Genomic DNA, 26,812 nt, shown 5'->3' on the forward strand with positions numbered 1-26,812 from the left:
TTGTATTTCACACTGTTTACCCTCTTATTAAATGGGTATTTCACACTGTCTATCCTCTTATTAAAGGGATATTTCACATTGTTTACCCTGTCATAGAGAGGGTATTTCACACTGTTTTCCCTGTTATTAAATGTGTATTATACACTGTTCATCCTGTTATTAAAGAGTTATTTGACACTATTTATCCTGTTATTAAAGGGGTATTTCACACTGTTTATCCTCTTATTAAAGGGGTATTTCACACTGATCACCCGTTTATTAAGAGGGTATTTTACACTGTTTATCCTGTTACTAGAGGTGTATTTCACACTGTTTACCTTCTTATTAAAGGGGTATTTCACACTGTTTATCCTGTTATTAAAGGGGTATTTCACACTGTTCATCCTGTTATTAGAGGGGTATTTCACACTGTTTATCCTGTTATTAGAGGGGTATTTCAGGCTGTTTATCCTGTTATTAGAGGGGTATTTCACACTGTTTATCCTGTTAATAAAGGGGTATTTCACACTGTTTATCCTGTTATTAGAGGGGTATTTCACACTGTTTATCCTGTTATTAAAGGGGTATTTCACACTGTTTACCTTTTATTGAAGGTGTATTTCATGCAGTTTACCCTGTTATGAGAGGGGTATTTCACACTGGTTTATCCTGTTATTAGAGGGGTATTTCACACTGTTTATCTTGTTATTAGAGGGGTATTTCACACTGTTTATCCTGTTATTAAAGAGTTATTTCACACTGTTTATCCTGTTATTGAAGGGGTATTTCACACTGTTTACCTTTTATTGAAGGTGTATTTCATGCAGTTTACCCTGTGATGAGAGGGGTATTTCACACTGTTCATCCTGTTATTAGAAGGGTATTTCACACTATTTATCCTATTATTAGAGGGGCATTTCACACTGTTTATCCTGTTATTAAAGGAGTATTTCACACTGTTTATCCACTTATTATAGGGGTATTTAACACTGTTTATCCTGTTATTAGAGGGGTATTTCTCACTGTTTATCCTGTTATTAAAGGGGTATTTCTCACTGTTTATCCTGTTATTAGAGTTCTACTTCACACTGTTTACCCTCATATTAAAGTGACATTTCTTTCTATTTATCCTTACATTCGAGGGGTATTTTTTTTCTCACTTTTTATCCTGTTATTAAAGAATTATTTCACACTGTTTATCCTGTTAATAAAGGGGTATTTCACACTGTTTACCTTTTATTGAAGGAGTATTTCATGCAGTTTACCCTGTTATGAGAGGGGTATTTCACACTGCTTTATCCTGTTATTGGAGGGGTATTTCTCACTGTTTACCCTGTTATTAAAAGAGTATTTTACATTGTTCATCCTGTTATTAGAGGGGTATTTCTCACTGTTTATCCTGTTATTAACGGAGTATTTCACACTGTTTATATTCTTATTATAGGGGTATTTAACACTGTTCATCCTGTTATTAGAGTTGTATTTCACACTGTTTACCCTCATATTAAAGGGGCATTTCTTTCTTATTATCTTATCATTCGAGGGGTATTTCTCACTTTTTATCCTGTTATTAAAGAATTATTTCACACTGTTTATCCTGTTAATAAAGGGGTATTTCACACTGTTTATCCTGTCAATAAAGGGGTATTTCTCACTGTTTATCCTGTTATTAGAGTTGTATTTCACACTGTTTACCCTCATATTAAAGGGGTATTTCTCTCTCTTTATCCTGTTAATAAAGGGGTATTTCTCACTGTTTACCCTGTTATTAAAGGGGTATTTCACACTGTTGATCCTGTTTTTAAAGAGTTATTTCACACTGTTTATACTGTGATTAAAGGGGTATTTCACACTGTTTACCTTTTTATTGAAGGTGTATTTCATACTGTTTACCCTGTTATGTGAGGGGAATTTCACACTGGTTTATCCTGTTATTAGAGGGGTATTTCTCACTATTTATCCTGTTATAAAAGGGTATTTTGAACTGTTTACCCTGTTTTTAAAAGAATATTTTACATTGTTTACCCTGTTATTCCAGGGGTACTTCGCACTGTTTACCCTGTTATTGGAGGGGTATTTTGCACTGTTTACCCTGTTGTTAAAGGTGTATTTCACACTGTTTGCCCTGTTATTCAAGGGGTACTTCGGACAGTTTACCCTGTTGTTAAAGGGGTATTTCACCCTGTTTACCTTTTATTAAAGGTGTATTTCACACTGTTGACCCTTTTATTAAAGGGATATTTCACACTGTTTACCATCTTATTAAATGGGTATTTCACATTGTATACCCTGTTATTTAAGGTGTATTTCACACTGTTGACCCTTTTATTAAAGGGGTATTTCACACTGTTTACCCTTTTATTAAGAGGGTATTTTACACTGTTTATGCTGTTACTAGAGGTGTATTTCACACTGTTTCCCTTCTTATTAAAGGTACATTTCACCCTGTTTACCTTTTATTAAAGGGGTATTTCACACTGTTTATCCTCTTATTAAATGTGTATTTCACACTGTTTACCCTTTTATTAAGAGGGTATTTTACACTGTTTATCCTGTTACTAGAGGTGTATTTCACACTGTTTACCTTCTTATTAATGGGGTATTTCACACTGTTTATCCTGTTATTAAAGGGGTATTTCACACTGTTCATCCTGTTATTAGAGGGGTATTTTTCACTATTTATCCTGTTATTAGAGGGGTATTTCACACTGTTTATCCTGTTATTAAAGGAGTATTTCACACTGTTTATCCTCTTATTAAAGGGCTATTTCTTTCTGTTTTTCCTGTCATTCGATGGGTATTTCTCACTATGTATCCTGTTATGAAAGGGGTATTTCTCTGTTCATCCTGTTATCAGAGGTGTACTTCACACTGTTTACCCTGTTATTAAAGGGGTATTTCATACTGGTTATCCTCTTATTAACGGGATATTTCTCACTGTTTATCCTGTTATTTGAGGGGTATTTCACTGTTTATCCTCTTATTAAATGGGTATTTCACACGTTTTACCTTCTTATTAAAGGGGTACTTCCCACTGTTTATCCTCTTATTAGAGGGCTATTTCACACTGTTTACCTTCTTATTAAAGGGGGATTTCACACTGTTTACCCTCTTATTAAAGGGGTATTTCACACTGTTTACCCTGTTATTAAAGGGGTATTTCATACTGGTTATCCTCTTATTAACGGGATATTTCTCACTGTTTATCCTGTTATTTGAGGGGTATTTCACACTGTTTATCCTCTTATTAAATGGGTATTTCACACTGTTTACCTTCTTATTAAAGGGGGATTTCACACTGTTTACCCTCTTATTAAAGGGGTATTTCACACTGTTTATCCTGTTATTAAAGGGGTATTTCACACTGTTTTCCCTGTTATTAAAGGGGTATTTCACACTATCCTGTTATTAAAGGGGTATTTCACACTGTTTACCTTTTATTGAAGGTGTATTTCATACTGTTTATCCTGTTATGAGAGGGGTATTTCACAATGGTTTATCCTGTTATTAGAGGGGCATTTCTCACTGTTATTAAAGTGTATTTTACACTGTTTACCCTGTTATTAAAAGAGTATTTTACATTGTTCATCCTGTTATTAGAAGGGTATTTCACACTGTTTCCCTGTTATTAGAGGGGTATTTCGCACTGCTTACCCTGTTATTAAAGGTGTATTTCACACTGTTTACCCTGTTATTCAAGGGGTTCATCGCACTGTTTACCCTGTTATTCAAGGGGTATTTCACACTGTTTATCCTGTTATTAGAGGGGTATTTTGCGCTGTTTCTACCTGTTATTAATGGTGTATTTTACACTGTTTACCCTGTTATTCAAGGGATACTTCGTACTGTTTACCCTGTTATTAAAGGGGTATTCCACCCTGTTTCCCCTATTATTAAGAGGGTATTTCACACTGTTTATCCTGTTATTTAAGGGCTATTTCTCACTGTTTATACTGCTATTCAAAGGGTATTTCTCACTCTTTATCTTGTCATTAAAGGGGTATTTCACACTGTTCGCCCTCTTATTTAATGGGTATTGCACACCTGTTTTTCCTCTTATTAAAAGGGTATTTGTCACTGTTTATCCTATTATTAAGGGGGTATTTTACACTGCTTATCCTACTATTAAAGGGGTATTTCACACTGTTTACCTTTTATTAAAGGGGTATTTCACACTGTTTACCACGTTATTAAAGGGGAATTTCTCACTGTTTATCCTCTTATTGAAGGAGTATTTCTCACTGTTTATCCTGTTATTAAAGGGGTATTTCACATTGTTTATCCTCTTATTAAAGGGGTATTTCACACTCTTTATCCTGTTATTAAAAGGGTATTTCACACTGTTTTCCTTTTATTAAAGGTGTATTTCACACTGTTTATCCTGTTATTAAAGAGGTATTTCACACAGTTTACCTTTTATTGAACGTGTATTTTATGCTGTTTACCCTGTTATGAGGGGCGTATTTCACACTGTTCATCCTGTTTTTAGAGGGGTGTTTAACACTGTTTATCCTGTTATTAAAGGGGTATTTCACACTGTTTATCCTGTTATTAAAGAGGTATTTCACACAGTTTATCCTGTTATTAGAGGGATATTTCACACTGTTTATCCTGTTATTAGAGGGGTATTTCACACTGTTTATCCTGTTATTAGAGGGATATTTCACACTGTTTATCCTGTTATTAGAGGGGTATTTCACGCTGTTTACCTTTTATTGAAGGTATATTTCATACTGTTTACCCTGTTATGACAGGGGTATTTCACACTGTTTATCTTGTTATTGGAGGGGTGCTTCGCACTGTTTATCCTGTTATTCAAGGCGTATTTCACACTGTTTACCCTGTTATTCAAGGGGTACTTCGTACTGTTAATCCTCTTATTAAAGGGGTATTTCACACATTTACCCTGTTATTAAGAGGGTATTTCACTCTGTTTATCCTCTTAGTTGAAGGGGTATTTCTCACTATCCTGTTAGTTGAGGGGTATTTTACAAGGCTTATCCTGCTATTAAAGGGGTATTTCACACTGTTTATCGTCTTATTAAAGGGGTATGTCACACTGTTTACCATGTTATTAAAGTGGTATTTTGCTTTGTTTATCCTCTTAATAAAGGGGCATTTCTCACTGTTTATCCTGTTATTAAAGGGTTATTTCACACTGTTTATCCTCTTATTAAAGGGGTATTTCACACTGTTTATCCTGTTATTAGAGGGGTACTTCACACTGTTTACCCTCTTATTAAAGGGGTATTTCTCACTGTTTATCCTCTTATTAACGGGGTATTTCTCACTGTTTATCCTGTTATTTGAGGGATATTTCACACTGTTTACCCTGTTATTCAAGGGGTACTTCGTACTTTTTACCCTGTTATTAAAGGGGTATTCCACCCTGTTTCCCCTATTATTAAGAGGGTATTTCACACTGTTTATCCTGTTATTTAAGGGCTATTTCTCACTGTTTATACTGCTATTCAAAGGGTATTTCTCACTCTTTATCCTGTCATTAAAGGGGTATTTCACACTGTTCGCCCTCTTATTTAATGGGTATTGCACACCTGTTTATCCTCTTATTAAAAGGGTATTTGTCACTGTTTATCCTATTATTAAGGGGGTATTGTACACTGCTTATCCTACTATTAAAGGGGTATATCACACTGTTTACCTTTTATTAAAGGGGTATTTCACACTGTTTACCATGTTATTAAAGGGGAATTTCTCACTGTTTATCCTCTTATTGAAGGGATATTTCTCACTGTTTATCCTGTTATTAAAGGGGTATTTCACATTGTTTATCCTCTTATTAAAGGGGTATTTCACACTCTTTATCCTGTTATTAAAAGGGTATTTCACACTGTTTACCTTTTATTAAAGATGTATTTTACACTGTTTATCCTGTTATTAAATAGGTATTTCACACAGTTTACCTTTTATTGAATGTGTATTTTATGCTGTTTACCCTGTTATGAGAGGCGTATTTCACACTGTTCATCCTGTTTTTAGAGGGGTGTTTAACACTGTTTATCCTGTTATTAAAGGGGTATTTCAGACTGTTTATCCTGTTATTAGTGGGGTATTTCACACTGTTTATCCTGTTATTAGAGGGATATTTCACACTGTTTATCCTGTTATTAGAGGGGTATTTCACACTGTTTATCCTGTTATTAGAGGGATATTTCACACTGTTTATCCTGTTATTAGAGGGGTATTTCACGCTGTTTACCTTTTATTGAAGGTGTATTTCATACTGTTTACCCTGTTATGACATGGGTATTTCACACTGTTTATCTTGTTATTGGAGGGGTGCTTCGCACTGTTTATACTGTTATTAAAGGTGTATTTCAGACTGTTTACTCTGTTATTCAAGGGGTATTTCACACTGTTTACCCTGTTATTCAAGGGGTACTTCGTACTGTTAATCCTCTTATTAAAGGGGTATTTCACACATTTACCCTGTTATGAAGAGGGTATTTCACTCTGTTTATCCTCTTAGTTGAAGGGGTATTTCTCACTATCCTGTTAGTTGAGGGGTAATTTACACTGCTTATCCTGCTATTAAAGGGGTATTTCACACTGTTTATCGTCTTATTAAAGGGGTATGTCACACTGTTTCCCATGTTATTAAAGTGGTATTTTGCTTTGTTTATCCTCTTAATAAAGGGGTATTTCTCACTGTTTATCCTGTTATTAAAGGGTTATTTCACACTGTTTATCCTCTTATTAAAGGGGTATTTCACACTGTTTATCCTGTTATTAGAGGGGTACTTCACACTGTTTACCCTCTTATTAAAGGGGTATTTCTCACTGTTTATCCTGTTATTTGAGGGATATTTTACACTGTTCATCCTGTTATTAAAGGGGTATTTCACACTGTTTATCCTCTTATTAAAGGGGTATTCCACACTGTTTACCCTTTTATTAAGAGGGTATTTTACACTGTTTATCCCGTTATTAGAGGTATTTCACACTTTTTATCTTCTTATTAAAGGGGTATTTCACTGTTTATCCTGTTATTAAAGGGGTATTTCACACTGTTTGCCCTCTTATTAAATGGGTATTTCACATTGTTTATCCTCTTATTAAAGGGGTATTTCACACTCTTTACCCGATTATTAAGAAGGTATTTCACACTGTTTATCCTGTTATTAGAGGGGTATTTCTCACTGTTTATACTGCTATTAAAAGGGTATTCCTCACTCTTTATTCTGTCATTACAGGGGTATTTCACACTGTTTATCCTGTTATTAGAGGGGTATTTAACACTTTTTATCCTCTTATTAGAGGGGTATTTCTCACTGTTTATCCTTTTATTAAAGGGGTATTTCATACTGTTTATCCTGTTATGAAAGGGGTATTGCACACCTGTTTATCCTGTTTTTAAAAGGGTATTTCACACTGTTTATCCTATTAAAGGTGTATTTCACACTGTTTCCCTTCTTATTAAAGGGGTATTTCTCACTGTTTATCCTGTTATTAAAAGGGTATTTCATACTGTTTATCCTGTTATGAAAGGGGTATTTCTCTGTTTATCCTGTTATTCGAGGGGTACTTCACACTGTTTACCCTCTTACTAAAGGGGTATTTCACACTCTTTATCCTCTTATTAAAGGTGTATTTCTCACTATCCTGTTATTTGAGGAGTATTTCACACTGTTTTCCTTCTTATTAAAGGGGTATTTCACACTGTTTATCCTGTTATTAAAGGGGTATTTCACACTGTTTATCCTATTAAAGGTGTATTTCACACTGTTTACCATTATTAAAGGGGTATTTCACACTGTTTATCCTGTTATTAAAGGGTTATTATTTTGCACTATTTACCTTGTTATTAGAGGGTTATTTTGTGTTGTTTACCCTGTTATTGAAGGGGTATTTCTCACGGTTTATCCTGTTATCAAATGTGTATTTCACACTGTTTACCCTGTTATTAAAGGGAGGAAGATCAGGATAGCAATAGTGATTCAGTAGGAGGAACAGACAGGCATTTTCTGCAACCGCGGATGTGACTCGAGGATTGAGGCGGGGGGTTGCAATATTGGTTAAAGGCACCATCATAGGTGTGAGGACGATGATCCTCTGGAAGTAGCATCAAAATAGCCATATGGGTTGAATGGGGAAGTAACAAATGGAAAATCACAATTTTGGGAGTATACTAGGGACCCCAAACAATCAGAGGGATATAGAATAGCAAATTTGTAGGCAAATTGCTGAGAAGTGCAGAAGCAAAAGGGCAGTAGTAGTAAGGGATTTCAACTACCGTAATATTAACTGGGATAAACTCAATGTACAAGGTAAAGAGGGTGTAGATTTCTTGAAAGGCCTTTTGGAGACCTAACCTGTTACATCTGCCTTGATTTCAATAAAACTGCACAATTGCTGGTGACTTCTTAGATCTTCATCAAGGAGTCTTACCAAAATTGAAGTCAATGGGAGTCAGGGAGCCATACCCAATACAAAGGAAGATGGTTAGACATAGGTTGTGGTTGTTGGAGGTCAATCATCGCAGCTCCAGGACATCACTGCAGGTGTTCCTCAGGGTAGTGTCCCAGGTCCAACGATCTTCAGCTGTTTCATCAATGACCTTCCTTCAAACATAAGGTCAGAAGTGGGGATATTCACTGATGGCTGCACAGTGCTCAGTACAATTTGCAACCCCTCAGATACTGAAGTAGTCCATGCCTGCACACAGAAAGACCTGGACAACAGGTAGGCTTGGGCTGATAAATGGCAGGTAACATTCGCACCACACAAGTGCCAGGAAATGACCTTCTCCAACAAGAAAGAATCTAACTATCTCCCCTTTACATTCAATGGCATTACCATTGCTGAATCCCCCACCATCAACATCCTGGGGGTTACCATTGACCAGAAACTGAACTAGACCAGCCATATAAATACTGTGAGATGCTACAAGAGCCTGTCCGGAGTTTGCAAGTTTTCCCTGTGACTGCGTGGGTTTCCGCCGGGTGCTCCGGTTTCCTCCCACAGCCAAAGACTTGCAGGTTGATAGGTAAATTGGCCATTGTAAATTGCCCCTAGTGTAGGTAGGTGGTGGGGATGTGGTAGGGAATATGGGATTAATGTAGGATTAGTATAAATGGGTGGTTGCTGGTCGGCACAGACTGGTGGGCCGAAGGGCCTGTTTCAGTGCTGTATCTCTCTATGACTCTATAAGAGCAGGTCAGAGGCTGGAAATTCTGTGTCAAGTAACTCACCTCCTGACTCCCCAAAGTATGTCTCCCACCTATAAGGCACAAGTCTGGTGTGTAATGGAATACTATCCACTTGCCTGGACAAGTGCAACTCCAACAACACTCATGAAGTTCTCAGACTAAGTGGACTAAGCAGCCCACTTGATTGGTACCCCATCCACCACCTTCAACATTCACTCCCTCCACCACCAGCGTACAGTGGCAACAGTGTGTACCATCTACAAGATGCACCGCAGCAACTGACCAAGGCTCCTTCAACAGCACCTTCTAAACCCACAGCCTCTACCACCTACAGGAACAAAGGCAGAAGATGCATGGGAACACCACCACCTGCAAGTTCCCTCTAAGTCATAGACCATCTTGATTTGGAACTATATTGCTATTCCTTCACTGTTGCTGGGTCAAAATCTTAACAGCATTGTGGGTGTACTTACACCCCAAGGATTGCAGTGGTTCAAGAAGGTGGCTCATGACCACCTTCTCAAGGGCATTCAGGAATGGGCAATAAATGCTGTGAATGAATGAATAAAATGAAAAAAAGAGAACTTTTTAGCCAGTGTGTAGCAAGCCCAACAAGAAAAAGGACAGTTCTGGATTTAGTTTTAGGGAATGAAGCAGGTCAGGTGGAAAGCATATAATGGGGGAGCATTTTGGTGATAGCGATCATAATCATTTAGACTTAAGAAGATTGCAGATGATAAAAAAAAAATTGGCTGTCATTGATAATGAAGAAGAAAGCTGTAGACTGCAGGAAGATATCAATCGTAGGATCATAGAAATTCACTGCACAGTAGGAAGCCATTCAGCCCATCGTGGCTTCCGAATCCCATTTTCTAGCTCTTGGCCCGTAGCCTTGTAGGTTACGGCACTTCAAGTGCATATCCAAGTACTTTTTAAATGTGATGAGGGTTTTTACCTCTACCACCCTCTAAACCTCCTACCTCTTACCCTAAAACTATCTCCCTGAATATGGACACTCCAACAAAGGGGAATAGGGCCTTCCTATCCACTCGATCTGGACCCCTCACAATTTTATACACTTCAGTTCGGTCTTCCCTTTCCCTCAACCTCCTCTGTTCCAAAGAAAACTATCCTCGCCTATCCAATCTCATAATTAAAGTTCTCCAGTCCAGGCAGCATCTTCAAAAAGAAACTCGACTGGTCAGGTGGGCCAAAAAGTGGCAAAAGGAGTTCAATCTGGCGAACTCTAGATAATGCATTTGGAGAAGGCTAACAAGGCAAGGGAATGCACAGTAGATGGTCGGATACTGAGACTTGTAGAGGAACAGAGGGACCTTGGAGTGCATGTCCACAGATTCCGAAGGCGGCTGGGCAGGTAGATAAGGTGGTCAAGAAGGTGTACGTGATACTTGCCTTTATCAGCCAAGGCACAGAATATAAGAGCAGAGAGATTATGCTGGAACATTAGTTGGGCCACAGCTGGAGTACTGTGTACAGTTCTGGACACTGCATTATAGGAAGGATGTGACCGCACTAGAGAGGGTACAGAGGAGATTTATGAGGGTATAGCCAGGAATGGAGAATTTTAGCTATGGGGAAAGATTGGGGATGTTTTCTTGGGAACAGAAGAGGCTGAGGGGAAATTTAATTATGAAGAGTGGAAAGGAAGGACCTATTTACATTTGCAGAGAGCTCAATACCAGGGGGCATAGATTTAAAGTAATGGCCAGAAGGATTAAAGGGGGGTTTTCAAGTAATTTTTTCACCCAGAGAATGGTACGGAACTGGAATTCACTGCCTGAAGGGGTGGTAGAGGCAGAAGCCCTCATCACAATTAAAAAATATACTTGGATATTCACATGAAGTGCTGTAACCTACAGGGCTACAGACCAGAGCTGGAAAGTGGGATTAGGCTGGATTGCTCTTTTCCAGCCATCACAGACAGGATGGGCCAAATGGCCTCATGCTATGCTGTAAATTTTCTGCTGTTTCTATGGTTCTATGAATGTAAAATCTCACTTGAAGACGGAAAGGATCCATTGCACTATAAAAGGGTCTGTACTGATCACTTTTCACACTCCAGTGGTGGTGTGAATGTTACATTCCAATGTTGGTTGAAAGCTATGGCCCTGGAATTTCTGGGGCTGGAGTCAGTAAAGGGTCTGGAATTTTGGCGGAATTTCAGCTCCACCGGAATTCTACTCCTTTGAATTCCATTGAATGAGGTGTTAGTGGCTCACCCTGCTTATGGTAAGAGGGGGCGGTGGCGCAGTGGTTCATGTCACTCGACTAGTGGGCAGAGGCCCAGTCTAATGCTATGGGGACACGGGTTTAAATTCCACCATGGCAGCTGGTGGAATTTAAGTTCAATTAATAAATCTGGTATTTAGAAAAGCTAGTCTCAGCAATAGTGACCATGAAGCCATTATCAATTGTCGTGAAAAACACATTTGGTTTAGATCCCTTTCGGGAAAGAAATCTGCCGTCCTTACCTGGTCTGGCCTACATAGGACTCCAGACCCACAGCAATGTGGGTAACTCTGAAATGGCCTAGCAAGCCACGCAGTTGTACGAAATCACGAGAGAAATGTCATAACAGACCCACCAGAGGTGGTGGTATAGCGGCATGCTGTTGGGAGGGAGTTGCCCTGGGAGTCTTCAACATTAACTCTGGACCCCATGAAGTCTCATGGCATCAGGTCAAACGTGGGCAAGGAAATCTGTTGATTATCACCTACCACTCCCCCACCCCCACCCTTCAGCTGATGATGGTAGCAAGGGCACAGAATGTACTCTGGGTGGGGGACTTCAATGTCCATCACCAAGAGTGGCTCGGTAGCACCACCGCTGACCACGCTGGCCGAGTCCTAAAGGACATAGCTATTAGACTGGGTCTGTGGCAGGTGGTGAGGGAACCAACAAGAGGGACAAACCTACTTGATCTTGTCCTCACCAATCAACACAGATGTATCAGTCCATGACACTATTGGTAGCACCACTGCACGGTCCTTGTGCAGATAAAGATCTGTCTTCACATTGAGGATACACACCATTGTGTTATCTGGCATTACCACCTTGCTAAATGGGATAGATTTCAAACAGATCCAGCAACTCAAAACTGGGCATCCATGAGGTGCTGTGGGCCATCAACAGTAGCAGAATTGTATTCAGTCACAATCTGTAACCTCATGGCCCAGCATATCCCCCACTCTACCATCAAGCCAGGGGACCAACCTTAATTCCATGAAGAGTGTAGGAGGGCATGCCAAGAGCAGCACCAGGCATATCTCAAAATGAGATGTGAATCTGATGAAGATGCAACCCAGGACTACATGCATGCCAAACTGCGGAAGCAGCCTGCGATAGACAGAGCTAAGCGATCCCACGGTCAACAGATCAGATCTAAGCTCTGCATTTCTGCCACATCCAGTTGTGAATGGTAGTGGACAATTAAATAACTAAAAGAAGGAGGAGGCTCCACAAATATCTCCATCCTCAATGATGGGGGAGCCCAGAATGTCAGTGCAAAAGACAAGGCTGAAGGATTGCAACCATCTTCAGCCAGAAGTGCCGACTGGATGATCCATCTTGGCCTCCTCCTGAGGTCCCCAGCATCACAGATGCCAGTCTCCAGCCAATCCGATTCACTCCACATGATATGACGGCTGAAGGCCTAACAACATTCCTGCAATAGTACTGAAATCTTGTGCTCCAGAACTTGCCGCGCCCCTAACCTAGCTGCTCCAGTACAGCTACAACACTGGCATCTACCCGACCATGTGAAAAATTTCCCAGGTATGTCCTGTACACAAAACGCAGGACAAATTCAACCCAGCCAATCAACGCCCCATCAGTCAAATCTTGATCATAGGCAACATGAGGGAAGGTGTTGTCAACAGTGCTATCAAGCGGCACTTACTCAGCAATAACCTGCTCACTGACACTCAGTTTGTGTTCCACCAGGGCCACTCAGCTCCTGACCTCACAACATTGTTAGGACCAGGTGAGGAAGGGGTCTGGGGATCCCCTGTCAGCCTTTTCCTGGTTTGACCATAACAGGGTTTAATTTTTAAAACACCGTGTTTATAGCTTCCTCTCAGTGAATCCTTGCTCACTGCTCTCTAATTGTGATTGCAAAGAAATCAACCAGACAGGTTTTATCAGAATTAAACAAGAATGATGTAAGGTTATTAACCTTAAAACTCTAATTCAGTTAAAACTACTAAAAATACGCGACCACGTTGGCTTGCATACGTGATAAACACACACGCAAATAGAGGCAGAGGAGAAGAAAGAAGGTGAAAGGTTTGAAGTAATAGCTGGAGTTCAGTTACTGGCTTTGGATTGGATGTAAAGTGATTGAAGTTAAGTCTTGCAGTTCTCGTTGGCTCCCAGTGCACACTTTCAAACTTGTTTCATTGGTCTTCTGTCTTGAGGCTTAAGTTACTTCCGTAGGTCCCTGGAACTTTGCGTGTGTGAGAGAGAGAGAGGGAGAGTGGTGCTCTCTTCTTGAAGTTCAATTCCAGTCTCTTCCAAAACTGTTCTGTGAGCTCAATTTAATTAACTCCAGGTTGGCCAGCAGGTTAGTCATGTGACGAGCTCCCTATTTGAAAAACAGCTTCTCCTACGAGATTTGTGGATTCCTTCAAGCTTATCAAACACTCTCAGTGCAGAGGTGGAATGCTGGCTCAATGACTCTCAATGTCTCTTGATCATCACTATTGACAAAACCCATCTGGCTAATTGAATCAGGGAGTACTCCCATTGTCTTCTTCATGCAACTGTCTTTTAGAATGCAAATGTGCAGCTATGTTTTCAGCCAATGTTGTGGTCTTTTTAAACAAGTTATTTCAAGTCCATTAACAGTTCAAAAATAATGTTCCATATGATGCAATTAATATGTCTCATTTTGGCAGGTGTGGTTTTTGTCACACATCCTTGGTCCAAACATGGACAAAAAAGCTGAACTTAAGAGGTGAGGTGAGAGTGACTGCCTTTGACATCAAGGCAGCATTTGACCGAGTATGGCATCAAGGAGCCCTAACAAAACTGAGGTCACTGGGAATCAGGGGGAAAACTCTTTGCTGGCTGGAGTCATACCTAGCGCAAAGGAAGATGGTTGTGGTTGTTGGAGGTCAATCCTCTCAGCTCCAGGACATCACTGCAGGAGTTCCTCAGGGTAGTGTCCTAGGCCCAACCATCTTCAGCTGCTTCATCATTGACCTTCCTTCAATCATAGCGTTAGAGGCGGGGATGCTAACTGATGATTGCACAATATACAGCACCATCGCAACTCCTCAGATACTGAAGCATATATCCATATGCAGCAAGACATGGACAACATTGGACTGATAAGTGGCAAGTGTCATTGTGCCACAGGCAATGATCATCCTAAAAAGAAAGAATTCAACCATCTCCCCTTGATGTTCAATAGCATTACCATTGCTGAATCCCCCACCATCAACATCCTGGAGGTTACCATTGACCAGAAACTGAACTAGACAAGCTATATAAATACTGTGGCTAAAAGAACAAGTCAGAGGCTGGGAATTCTGCAGCGAGTAACTCACCTCCTGACTCCCCAAAGCCTGTCCACCATCTACAAGGCACAAGTCAGGAGTGTGATGGAATGCTCTCCACTTGCCTGGATGGGTGCAGCTCCAACAACACTCAAGAAGCTCGACACCATCCAGGACAAAGCAACCCACTTGATTGGCACCCCATCCACAACCTTCAACATTCACTCCCTCCACCACCACTGCACAGTGGCAGTAGTGTGTACGATCTCCAAAATGCATTGCATCAAAGCTGCTTAGGCAGCACCTTCCAAACCCGCGACCTCTACCACCTGCAAGTTCCCCGCCAAACCACACACCATCCTGACACAAGAATACAAGAATGCAAGAAATAGGAGCAGAGGTAGGTCATTCAGCCCTTAGTGCCCGCTCCACCATTCAATCAGATCATGGCTGATCTTTTATTGTCACACCATTTTCCTGCACTATCCCTGTAACCCTTGAGTTTTTAATATGTGGAAATCTATCTATTTCAGTCTTGAGCATACTCAACAACTGAGCCTCCACAGCCCTCTGCGGAAGAGAATTCCAAAGATTCACCACCCTCTGAGTGAAGAAATTCCTCCTCATCCCAGTCCTGCCCTTATTCTGAGGCTGTGTTCCCTGGTTCTAAACTCCCCAGCCAGGGGAAACATCCTTCCTGAATCAACCCTGTTGACCCTGGTAAGAATTTTGTATGTTTGAAAGAGATCACCTCTCATTCTTCTAAACTCCAGAGAATAAAGGCCCAGTCCAAGATAGACCATGTAAAGGTGAGAGAAGGGTGGAAATTGGAAGCAACGTTGATGAAGTTTTGCAGTTCAGGGCGAGAACAGGAAGCGGCACCGATACAGTCACATGGTCAATCTCCGACACTTCCCTTCCCTTCCTCGACTTCTCTGTCTCCATCTTTGGGGATAGGCTGTCTACAAATATTCATTCTAAGCCCATTGACTGTCACAGCTACCTCGACTACACTTCCTCACACTCTGCTTCCTGTAATGACTCCATTGCATTCTCCCAGTTTCTCCATCTCCAACGCATTTGTTCTGATGATGCAACCTTCCACAACAGCGCTTCTGACAAGTCTTCCTTTTTCCTCATCCGAGGATTCCCCCCCACTGTGGTTGACAGGGCCCTCAACCATGTCTGACCCATTTCCCGCACTTCTGCCCTCACCCCTTCACCTCCCTCCCAGAACCCCGACAGGGTTCCCCTTGCCCTCACTTTTCTCCCCCACCAGCCTCCACTTCCAAAAGATCATCCTTCACCATTTCCGCCACCTCAAGGGTGATGCCACCAACAAACACATCTTCCCTTCCCCTCCCCTGTCAGCATTCCGAAGGGATTGTTCCCTCCGCGACACCCTAATCCACTCCTCCATCACCCCCGACACCTCATCCCCTTCCCACAGCACCTTCCCCTGCAATCGCAGGAGGTGTAAAACCTGCCCTTTTACCTCCTCTCTTCTCACTATCCAAGGCCTCAAACACTCCACCCAGGTGAAGCAGCGATTTTCTTGTACTTCCTTCAATTTAGTATACTGTATTCGCTGCTCACAATGCAGTCGCCTTTACATTTGTGAGACCAAGCGCCGATTGGGTGACCGCTCTGCAGAACACCTCCACTCAGTCCAAAAGCATGACCCTGAGCTTCCAGTTACTTGCCTTTTCAACACCACCCCCCACTGCCAACCATACCCCCCGCCCCCCTCCCCCGCTCTCATGCCAACATTTCTGCCCTTGGCCTGCTGCAGCGTTCCAGTGAACATCAACGCAAGTTCAAGGAGCAGCATCTGATCTTTCGATTAGACACTCTACAGCCTTGTGGACTGAACATTGAGTTCAATAACTTCAGAGCATGACTGGCCTTTTTTAAAATATTTTTTTATTGTTTTGTTTTACTTTTTAACCATGTGCCTGTTTTTCATATAGACAGAGCTGCTCATTATTCTGCCATTAACACTCTCTCTGGACGAATGCTTTGTCTTTGACCACAAGCATTAACACACTGTTTGCCTTTGTCCCATGACAGCTTTGTTATTTAATCTCTCCTGCCCTCTGCCCTATTACACATCTCCCCTTTTGTTCTCTTCCCCAACAAACCGCACCCCCTCCTTGACTTGCTTTCACTTTTCTAAGCTCTGCCAGTTCTGATGAAAGGTCACAGACCTGACATATTAACTTTGCTTCTCTCTCCACAGATGCTGCCAGACCTGCTGAGTAATTTCAGCACTTCCTGTTTTTATTTGCTTCCAGTCGTTAATGGGTCCAGAACGAACAGGGCCGGGACCAATGTCCTCATAGGGGGTTTTGCTAGTGCTGTTGGGGCGGGTTTAAACTAGCTTGGCAGGGGGGTGGGAAACTGGGAGTAGGTTCAGAAAGAAGAGAAGAAAAGTTGGAAATGGAAGGCAGAAAATTAGTAAGAATGTTTGAAAGGCAGAGGACTCAAAGGCTAGAAAATAGACAAGAAGGGAGTTTGGCAGTGCTAAACAGTATATATTTCATTGCGAGAAGTCTTGGGAATAAGGCAGATGAGCATAGATTAACGCCTGGCAGTATGAAATTATAGCTATTACTGAGACATAGCTGAAAGAAGGGCAGGAATGCAGCTCATCATTCCTGGTTACAGGGTTTTCAAGTGAGATAGAGAGGGGGACAAAAAAAGGAGGGGGGTTCGTAAAATTGATTAAAGAAACAAGTGTAGCTGTGGGAAGGGATGATATAGTAGAAGGATCATCAGCTGAGGTCAGATGGGTTGAACTTAAAGGACAAAAAAGGGGCAACCACACTACTGGAGTGTGCGAAGTGATCCCACAACCAATAGATCAGAACCGGTTCTGATGAAAGGTCACAGACCTGAAAAGTCCACTCAGTTTCCCTCTCCACAGATGGAAGAGGTATCAGTTGGGGAGCACTTTGGTGGGAGCGATCATAATTCAGTTAGATTTAGGGTAGTTATAGACAAGTACAAAGATAGACGAGGAATAAAAGTTCTCAGTTGGGGAAAAGCTAATTTTACTAAGCTGAGATGTGATTTAGCCAAAGTGGACTGGAAACAGCTACTTGAAGGTAAATCAGTACCAGATCAGTGGGAAGTATTCAAGGACGAGATAGTGAGAGTTCAGAGCAAATACGTTTCTTTAAAGAAAAATGGCAGGACTAACAAAACAAGAGCTCCTAGATGTCAAGGGACTTAAAGGAGAGGGTAAAGAAAAAAAGGGACATATACCGAGGGCTCAATACTGAAGAAAACCTAGAGGAGTATAAAAAGTGTTCCTTCCTATTTCCTGTGGCTGAGGAGTTCATAAGCAGGGCACATAGATATCGAGTAAGACCTGGACATTTAGAGGAGATACGAGAGCAACTTTCGTCCCCCAGAGGGTGATTTTGATCTGGAACTCACTGTCTGCTCGGGTGGGAGAGGCAGAAACCCTCATAACATTTAAAAAGTACTTGGATATGCACTTGAAGTGCCATAACCTACGAGACTACGGACCAAGAGCTGGAAAGTTGGATTAGGCTGGATGGCTCCTTGTTGGCCGAGGCAGACACGATGGGATGAATGGCCTTCCCCCATGTTGTAAATTTCTAGGATTCCATGATTCTATGACAACTCTTGCAGGATTTTTTGAGTTGACAGTATGGGGGCAGTGACAGACATACGCTGGCTGTGTCAATCAGTCAGAGTTAAACCATCCCACGGAACTGGACAGTGGAGAATGGTGAGGTCAAGCATGGAAACGAGTGAGGAGGATCAGGAGGGATGAGTGTACAGAGGCTGGGATCTGTGACTTTGACCAGGGCAGTCTTGGTGCTCTGAACGAGTGGAACCGGACTGAAAGGAATTGAGTAAGTCGTTTTGCAGGGATGGATCTGGACTGGGAGTTGATGGGATGTTTGAGGAGTTTAAAAAAATCAAAAATGAATCCAATCCCTCAACCATCTCAGAGAAACGTTTCCCCTTGGAGGTGTTAGATGAACTAAGAGGAAAAGTGCATCTGCTGTGAGCCTTGCACAGTTTCTGCCTAATGTCTCTCTCTCTGTGGATGTGATTGACTGTGTTTTATATATACTACAAAAAACAAACATCACAGGCCAGGCTTTCTACGCTCGGCTATTTAGTAAAGGTGAACTTTGCACCCCCACACCCACCCTCTACCCACCCCCACACTCTGCCACTCATAAACCTGATGGATTGTCCAGGGTCAACCTAATTAGCATATTTGGGTGGGGCTTCAAGCTGGAAGTGATAGGGGAGCAGCAGGAAGTTGGCTAAATGTCTCTGAGTCGATTTCTTGCCCTCTCAGTACTAAATCCTCTGAGAGTCAAGGCTCTCGCCCAATCTCGCTGAATCACAAATCAAATAACCTCATCCGCAGAAGGAAATACTCAGCGCTTTGGAATCACATATCCATATCTTGTGCAGCCTGAGGAACCACTGGCGCACTGTAATGTATCTCAATCTGCCGTGATAACTACAGCAATTAGGAATAATCAGCAGATTTACTCATCAGCAAATCTCAATCAGTCACATCCTCCGGATTGTAAAAGATATGTGTTAGTCACATCCTATGCTGGATAGGAATGTACAAACAGAAGGAGGCTTTTCAGACATTCCAGCATATTTTTTGATATCATGGTTGATCTTTACCTCAACTCTGTTCACGGTAAAAAAAATCTGTATCAACCACTTCACCATATTAATAATGACTTTTCACCATATAAATTAACCAGTTTTTCACCATATTGGTTAATGCCTTGGACAAAGGAATAGAGAGAGTTGTTTGACCAAGATTGCAGATGAAACTAAATTAGGAGGCATAGTAATTTGTGGGACTGGGAGAAGAATGTTGCAAAAGGACATAGGCAGACTGAGAGTGGGCCAAGCTGCGGAGGATGCAGTTTAGTGTGAGCAAGTGTGATGACCCATGAAGGCCAAGTCAGAATATTTTACAAATAATGAGAAACTAGGAACTGTGCAGGAGCAGAGATTTGGGAGTCCAAGTACAGAAATTGTTTAAGGCTAGTGGGCAGGTTCAAAAAGCAAATGGAAATGCTAATGCAATGTAGACATTTATCGCAAAAGCATTGGAATTCAAAAGAGTCATTAGCTAAAGTTGTTCTATATACCTGATAGCAAGGATTAGAGGGTTAAATTATGAGGAGACTGTATTCCCTTGAGTTTAGGAGGTTGAGGGATGATAGATTGCAGTGCTTAAAATGAAAAAAGGATTTGTTAGCCGAGAGAGAGAGAATGTTTCCTCTGCTGAGGGAATCAAGGACAAGATGGCATAATCTTAAAATTGGAGCCAGGCTATTTCGGAAATGAATGCATTTTGTACACACAAAGTGCTGTGGAAATCTGGAGCTCTATCTCCCCAAAGGCCGAGGATGTTGTGGGACAATTGGATCTTTAAAGACTGAGATTGATATACTTTTGTTGGAACGGTTAGCGAGGGATTTGGATCAAAGGCGAGTAAATGGAGTTAAAGTGCAGATCAGCCATGATCAAATAGAATGGCGGAATAGGCTCGAGGGGCTGAATGGCCTACTTCTGTTCCTATGTAACAGGCTCGAGGGGCTAAATGGCCTCTTCCTATGTCCTATGGTGGGTTGTGTCTCAGAATGCGAGGGGACAATCGCGCTCCCTGGTAACAGATTAATTTGAAAGCTGCTTGCCCTAACTTGGTCCAAATCCCGCCATGCAGGGAGACGACCTCTGCAATGATTTGTTACATTTTAATATGATTCCACTTTCCGGAAGATTCAAACGTCTAAAGGAAATGCTCCTTTGACATTTCAAAGAAAGCAAGCAGGCAGCATCATTAAAGATTTTATCTGACTGCGACGCTGGTGTCATTAGATCGGGATATCATAAGGCAGCAGAGAATGAAAACATCTAGCGATTGTGTTTGAGAAACTGGTCAGGTGTAACTGAGGTGCCGATGTTCGTACCTCTCGCAGGCAAATACTCGGATTGTGTTTCTCTTTCTATACGGAGACACTGGCGACCTGAGATCATTCTCCTTTGTGAAGTTACTAAGTGAAACCTGCGCTGAATTCAATGCAGGATAATGTGACAAGATTCGTCACATGTTTTTCTTAACCTGGCTGCCTTGAGTCACACATATTAACAAGTACTCCACTCCAAGATTCTATTATTAATACCTTCCTTGCTACAAGCTGCTGCTCTACATTATAATCTGGGGTCATTTAGAATCTTATTATGCATTCGGATGGTGGATGGATAATCTTGTGATAAATTCTTTGCCATGCCCTTCACAGTTGTCATAGCAGGATCATAAATAGCATTTATAACAACCCGAGGAGAGTTGCCAGTGGCCTGCTTAACATTTAGAGAAAAAACATTAGATTGGAGTTGGCCTTTTGTTTAAAGCAACATTTCTTCCAAGTGCTTGTGAGATACACAATTAAACACCACACCCGTTAGCCATCCCAGTCAGACGGGAAAAGCACCGTCGAGTGGGAAGGGACAGCTGTTGTCTCAGTGATTGACTGAGCTTATATAAACCGGCTGTGAATGTCAGTAAAATATATACAAAGCGCCTTCTCTCCTGTTTAAAGTGGGGTCTATGTTTTAAAGAATGAATCTTTATCCCGACTTTCGGAACTGCATGCAGCTTGGCCAGTCTATGCAGACAGCACACTCCAGTCTCCTCACCCACTTCTTATTATTTACTGCCAGGGAAACTGCTGAGACACTGATAATCATGAATCTGGTTCACTTAATCAGGTAGAGAACCGACCCAAATAATTAATGGCCAGTTTACTGTGATGTGATCATTTGTATAATTACCACAAATAAAATAACTGAAGGTTAGTCACAGCCGAAACCTCGTCATGTGCGAATGGCTTTAGTTGGGTATCCGAGTGAGGAGGGCCTGAATGTGTGAGTCAAACAGCAGCTGGTCTGTGGACCAAGTGGGAAGATGCAGTGGGGTTTTCACACAGCCTGTGAAGGATGAGACTCGCAGGAAGAGCAGAGCTGGGAAATCACAGCCTCAGAGTGCTGAACACACCAGAAAATAAGCAAGGAGAAAAGGGCCTCCTGCTCCCCACAGGCCAGGTGAAATTTGCCTGGTAGCTCAGGAGCTGTACAGCTCCTCACAGCTCCACGCAGGCGACAATCCCAAGTTCAACTAGGCCGCAGCTCCCCTCCAAGGCAATTAATCAGCAGAAGATTAAATCGTTCTGATAAGGTGTGTTACCCACACCCCCTGGAGGAGGGGCACTTTCTCCTGATCTCCAGTCTCCAAGGACCGGGTGGGGGAATCGATGTGAGGACCAGCAGATCTGGAGAAGGGAGGGACAGAGGGAAGATTAATAAATGAGGTCGAAGATTGAATCCATCACTTGGTACTTCCACACATCACATTACAATGCATCACCAGGTACAGCTAATATTCCCAGCCGTTACAAGTGCATTGACACTAAGAGGTGATTTGTTATTGTTACAATGCACACTGTTGATCTGTAACACCAACAACATCTGGGGGGATTGGTAAAATTGCAGCCAGGAGATTCAGGCGAGTCTCCACAACTTCCAGTTTTCAATCTGTGTCGCAAACTCTGATACTCCCAATGTTGTCTCACTCTCAGATACTCCCAGTGTTGTCGCACTATCAGATACTTCCAGTGTTTTCTCACTCTCAGATACTCCCAGTGCTGTCTCACTCTCAGATACTCCCAGTGCTGTCTCACTCTCAGATACTCCCAGTGCTGTCTCACTCTCAGATACTCCCAGTGTTGTCGCACTATCAGATACTTCCAGTGTTTTCTCACTCTCAGATACTCCCAGTGTTGTCGCACTCTCAGATACTCCCAGTGTTGTCTCACTCAGATACTCCCAGTGTTGTCGCACTCTCAGATACTCCCAGTGTTGTCACACTCTCAGATACTCCCAGTGCTGTCTCACTCTCAGATACTCCCAGTGCTGTCTCACTCTCAGATACTCCCAGTGTTGTCTCACTCAGATACTCCCAGTGTTGTCGCACTCTCAGATACCCCCAGTGTTGTCTCACTCTCAGATACTCCCAGTGCTGTCTCACTCTCAGATACTCGCAGTGTTGTCGCACTCTCAGATACTCCCAGTGTTGTCGCACTCTCAGATACTCCCAGTGTTGTCACACTCTCAGATACTCCCAGTGTTGTCTCACTCTCAGATACTCCCAGTGCTGTCTCACTCTCAGATACCCCCAGTGTTGTCGCACTCTCAGATACCCCCAGTGTTGTCGCACTCTCAGATACTCCCAGTGCTGTCTCACTCTCAGATACTCCCAGTGCTGTCTCACTCTCAGATACTCGCAGTGTTGTCGCACTCTCAGATACCCCCAGTGTTGTCTCACTCTCAGATACTCCCAGTGTTGTCGCACTATCAGATACTTCCAGTGTTTTCTCACTCTCAGATACTCCCAGTGTTGTCGCACTCTCAGATACTCCCAGTGTTGTCTCACTCAGATACTCCCAGTGTTGTCGCACTCTCAGATACTCCCAGTGTTGTCACACTCTCAGATACTCCCAGTGCTGTCTCACTCTCAGATACTCCCAGTGCTGTCTCACTCTCAGATACCCCCAGTGTTGTCTCACTCTCAGATACTCCCAGTGCTGTCTCACTCTCAGATACTCCCAGTGCTGTCTCACTCTCAGATACTCGCAGTGTTGTCGCACTCTCAGATACCCCCAGTGTTGTCTCACTCTCAGATACTCCCAGTGTTGTCACACTCTCAGATACTCCCAGTGCTGTCTCACTCTCAGATACTCGCAGTGTTGTCGCACTCTCAGATACCCCCAGTGTTGTCTCACTCTCAGATACTCCCAGTGCTGTCTCACTCTCAGATACTCCCAGTGTCGTCTCACTCTCAGATACTCCCAGTGTTGTCTCACTCTCAGATACTCGCAGTGCTGTCTCACTCTCAGATACTCGCAGTGTTGTCGCACTCTCAGATACCCCCAGTGTTGTCGCACTCTCAGATACTCCCAGTGTTGGCTCACTCTCAGATACTCCCAGCGTTGTCGCACTCTCAGATACTCCCAGTGTTGTCTCACTCGCAGATACTCCCAGTGTTGTCACATTCTCAAGTACTCCCAGTGGTGTCTCACAAGCTGATACTCCCAGTGTTATCTCACTCTCAGCTACTCCCAGTGTTCTCGCATTCTCAAGTACTCCCAGTGTTGTCTCACAGTCTGATACTCCCAGTGTTGTCTCACTCTCAGATACTCTCAGTGTTGTGTCACCCTCAGCTACGCCCAGTGTTCTCGCATTCTCAAGTACTCCTAGTGTTGTCTCACAGTCTGATACTCCCAGTGCTGTCTCACTCTCAGATACTCTCAGTGTTGTGTCACTCTCAGCTACGCCCAGTGTTCTCGCATTCTCAAGTACTCCCAGTGTTGTCGCATTCTCAAGTACTCCCAGTGTTGTCTCACAGTCTGATACTCCCTGTATTGTTCACGCTCAGATACTCCCAGTGTTGTCGCACTCTCAGATACTCCCAGTGCTGTCTCACTCTCAGATACCCCCAGTGTTGTCTCACTCTCAGCTACTCCCAGTGTTCTCGCATTCTCAAGTACTCCCAGTGTTGTCTCACTCTCAGATACTCCCAGTGTTGTCTCACACTCTGATACTCCCAGTGTTGTCTCACTCTCTGATACTCCCAGTGCTGTCTCACTCTCTGATACTCCCTTTGTTGTTCACTCTCTGATACTCCCAGTGCTGTCTCACTCTCTGATACTCCCTGTGTTGTTCACTCTCTGATACTCCCAGTGTTGTTTCACTCTCAGATACTCCCACTATTGTCGCACTCTCAGATACTCCCAGTGTTGTCTCACTCTCAGATACTCCCAGTGCTGTCTCACTCTCTGATACTCCCTGTGTTGTTCACTCTCTGATACTCCCAGTGTTGTCTCACTCTCAGATACTCCCACTATTGTTGCACTCTCGGATACTCCCAGTGTTGTCTCACTCTCAGATACTCCCAGTGTTGTCTCACTCTCAGATACTCGCACTGTTGTCTCACTCTCACATACTCGCAGTGTTGTCTCACTCTCTGATGCTCCCAGTCCTGTCTCACTGTTTGATAATCCTCGTGTGAATGATTAATGGGGATCTGTCCCATTGCGGACGAATGACTGTTGGAATCAATTCTCTCTACCTCTTCTCTCACTTCTCAGTGCTAGTTCAGTTGAACAAGTCTGAACTCCCTGCTCCAGGCTTCTGGATCAAAACTCTGATTCATCTTCTTGTTCTTTTAGGGGCAACACTGTTCATTGGAAGTAAGGATCCTGAGGAAATGGAGCAGATCAGCTGAGCAGATCAACAACTGCTGTTTGTGACCGTTTATTAAATTAATGAAATGGTCTCCCCAGGAGAGGCGACAGATCCATCCCTTCAGAAATCCCTGACCCTGAATCGCATAATACCTGATTCTCAGCTAACACCAGTTCATGACTGAAGTGCCTCATTTCAAGATCAAACACGGTTTCAGCAGATGCTGCTGTGATAATATTTAGCAACAGCCATGGAAGTTCGACCAAACTCAGTGAGAGTAATCTTTGCCGATGTGTTATTAATCATAATTAAGGCAGGTGTGACAGCTCTTTGGCGACATTGCCTGCGAAAGTTCCCTTCCCTGACAACAAACCCTGGAGGAATACCATCTCTTTCAAATCCCACCCTCCATAAGCTTGTTCTGGAATAGTTAAAGAGGTAATGCTCTCTATTTGAGAGACTTAATGCTATTCTCACATTCATTCTGTACCATTCTGATGGCATTGAATGGAGAATGAATTAAGGACTCTGTGGCAGAGCACTTCAGTCTGCTGTTGTCTGGCACTGTGCACTCACAGGGGAATAATGAGCGTAAAAAAACAGAAAGCAATTAAAATAGACAACCGGCTTCTCCACCAAGCTACAGGTTGGTTAATATTGTTAATATTGCTGGGGCAACTACTGCCAGACAACCAATGGGGTGCCCAAAGCTTCGCTTCAAGGCTGCTTTCAAGCATGACACGAAGGCTTTAAATGTCGACTATCACACCTGGGAGTCACTAGCTGGCGAAAGAGGGAAATGGCGACACATCCTGTGGACTGGTGTGCACTACCATGATGACCAGTTGCTACAGCAGCTTGGCAACAGGCACCAATGTCGAAAACAACCACTCACAGCGTCACTTGGCAGCTTCATGTGCAGTACCTGTGGCTGTACCTACCTCTCAAGGATTGGCCTTCACAGCCATCAGCAAAGGTGCACCGAGAGAAGACACCCCCACCTAAACGCATGCATGTCCATCATCTTTCGCAGAGAGAAGGTTGCTAACTAGTTACTGCCCATGCCCTAACTCGCAGCACGTCCCGTCGCCCATCACTCTCTGTGCTCATTGACCTGCACTGGCCCTTTGTTAAGCAACGCCTCAATTTTAAAATTCGCATCCTTGTTTTCAAACAGCACCATGGCCTCACCCCTCCCTATCTCTGTGACCACCAAAACTATACCTGGACTAAAAGAATTAAATTATGTGGGGAGATTACACAAAGTATTCCCTGGAATTTAGAAGATTAAGGGGAGCTTTGGTTGAAGTTTTCAAGATATTAAGGGGAACAGATAGGGTAGATAGAGAGAAACAAGGGAAGTCCAGGACTAGGGAGCATAGTCTAAACATTAGAGCCAGACCTTTCAGGAATGAAATTAAGAATCATTTTGAGATACAAAAAGTGGTAGTTGTTTGGAAATCTCTTCCACAAATAGTAATTGATGCTCGATCAATTATTAATTTTAAATCTGCCATTGATCTATTTTTGTTAACCAAAGGTTTTGAGGGATCTGAGGCAAAGGCGGGTATATGGAGTTAGGTTACAGATTAGCCATGACATCATGAATTGTAGAACAGGTTGAGGGGCTGAATGGCCTTCTCCTGTTCCTATGTTCCAGTCCTATAACCCTTTGAGATATCCCGGAGTGGACCACGATGGGCCAGTGGCCTCTTTCTGTGCCATAAACTTTTATCATGAAAACCCTATATACCAAATGAGAAATATTAATTTCATCAGTTGGAACCTTACATTCGGCTTTTAATGGAAAAATTTTACAAG

The 26,812-nt window shown here is 42.5% G+C and overlaps 2 protein-coding genes across 2 annotated transcripts in view; both read right to left on the minus strand.

Annotated features, from left to right (window-relative positions):
- Positions 1-20,919, minus strand: part of LOC137350519 (homeobox protein 4-like) — a 73,030-nt gene extending 52,111 nt beyond the window's left edge. Inside the window, exons 1-6 of the mRNA XM_068015181.1 lie at positions 20,875-20,919; positions 19,114-19,181; positions 12,087-12,227; positions 6,200-6,364; positions 4,689-4,820; positions 3,634-3,700 (exon numbers count right to left, since the gene is read on the minus strand). Of these exons, the coding sequence (XP_067871282.1) occupies positions 3,634-3,700; positions 4,689-4,820; positions 6,200-6,364; positions 12,087-12,227; positions 19,114-19,181; positions 20,875-20,919 (618 nt within the window). The remainder of the gene's footprint in view (positions 1-3,633; positions 3,701-4,688; positions 4,821-6,199; positions 6,365-12,086; positions 12,228-19,113; positions 19,182-20,874) is intronic.
- A 1,330-nt stretch (positions 20,920-22,249) lies between these two features.
- Positions 22,250-24,839, minus strand: LOC137350520 (mucin-22-like). The gene is made up of 4 exons (XM_068015182.1): positions 24,687-24,839; positions 23,314-24,163; positions 22,705-23,204; positions 22,250-22,597 (listed from the first exon to the last, which is right to left on the minus strand). The coding sequence occupies exons 1-4, from the start codon at positions 24,837-24,839 to the stop codon at positions 22,250-22,252; spliced, it is 1,851 nt and encodes a 616-aa protein (XP_067871283.1).
- Between the last annotated feature and the right edge of the window lie 1,973 nt (positions 24,840-26,812).

This window comes from Heterodontus francisci, chromosome 35 (assembly GCF_036365525.1).
Source record: "Heterodontus francisci isolate sHetFra1 chromosome 35, sHetFra1.hap1, whole genome shotgun sequence".
Taxonomy (NCBI): Eukaryota; Metazoa; Chordata; class Chondrichthyes; order Heterodontiformes; family Heterodontidae; genus Heterodontus; species Heterodontus francisci.

Bases quoted from the DNA above. Each gene is read 5' to 3' on its own strand.
- LOC137350520 (XM_068015182.1), bottom strand. From the start codon at position 24,839: ATGGGACAGATCCCCATTAATCATTCACACGAGGATTATCAAACAGTG. The intron at 24,164-24,686 runs GTGAGACAACAC...TGAACAATACAG, and splicing joins AACACTGGGAGTATCTGAGA to GGAGTATCAGACTGTGAGAC. The intron at 23,205-23,313 runs GTGAGACAACAC...AGTATCTGAGAG, and splicing joins AGCACTGGGAGTATCTGAGA to TGCGACAACACTGGGAGTAT.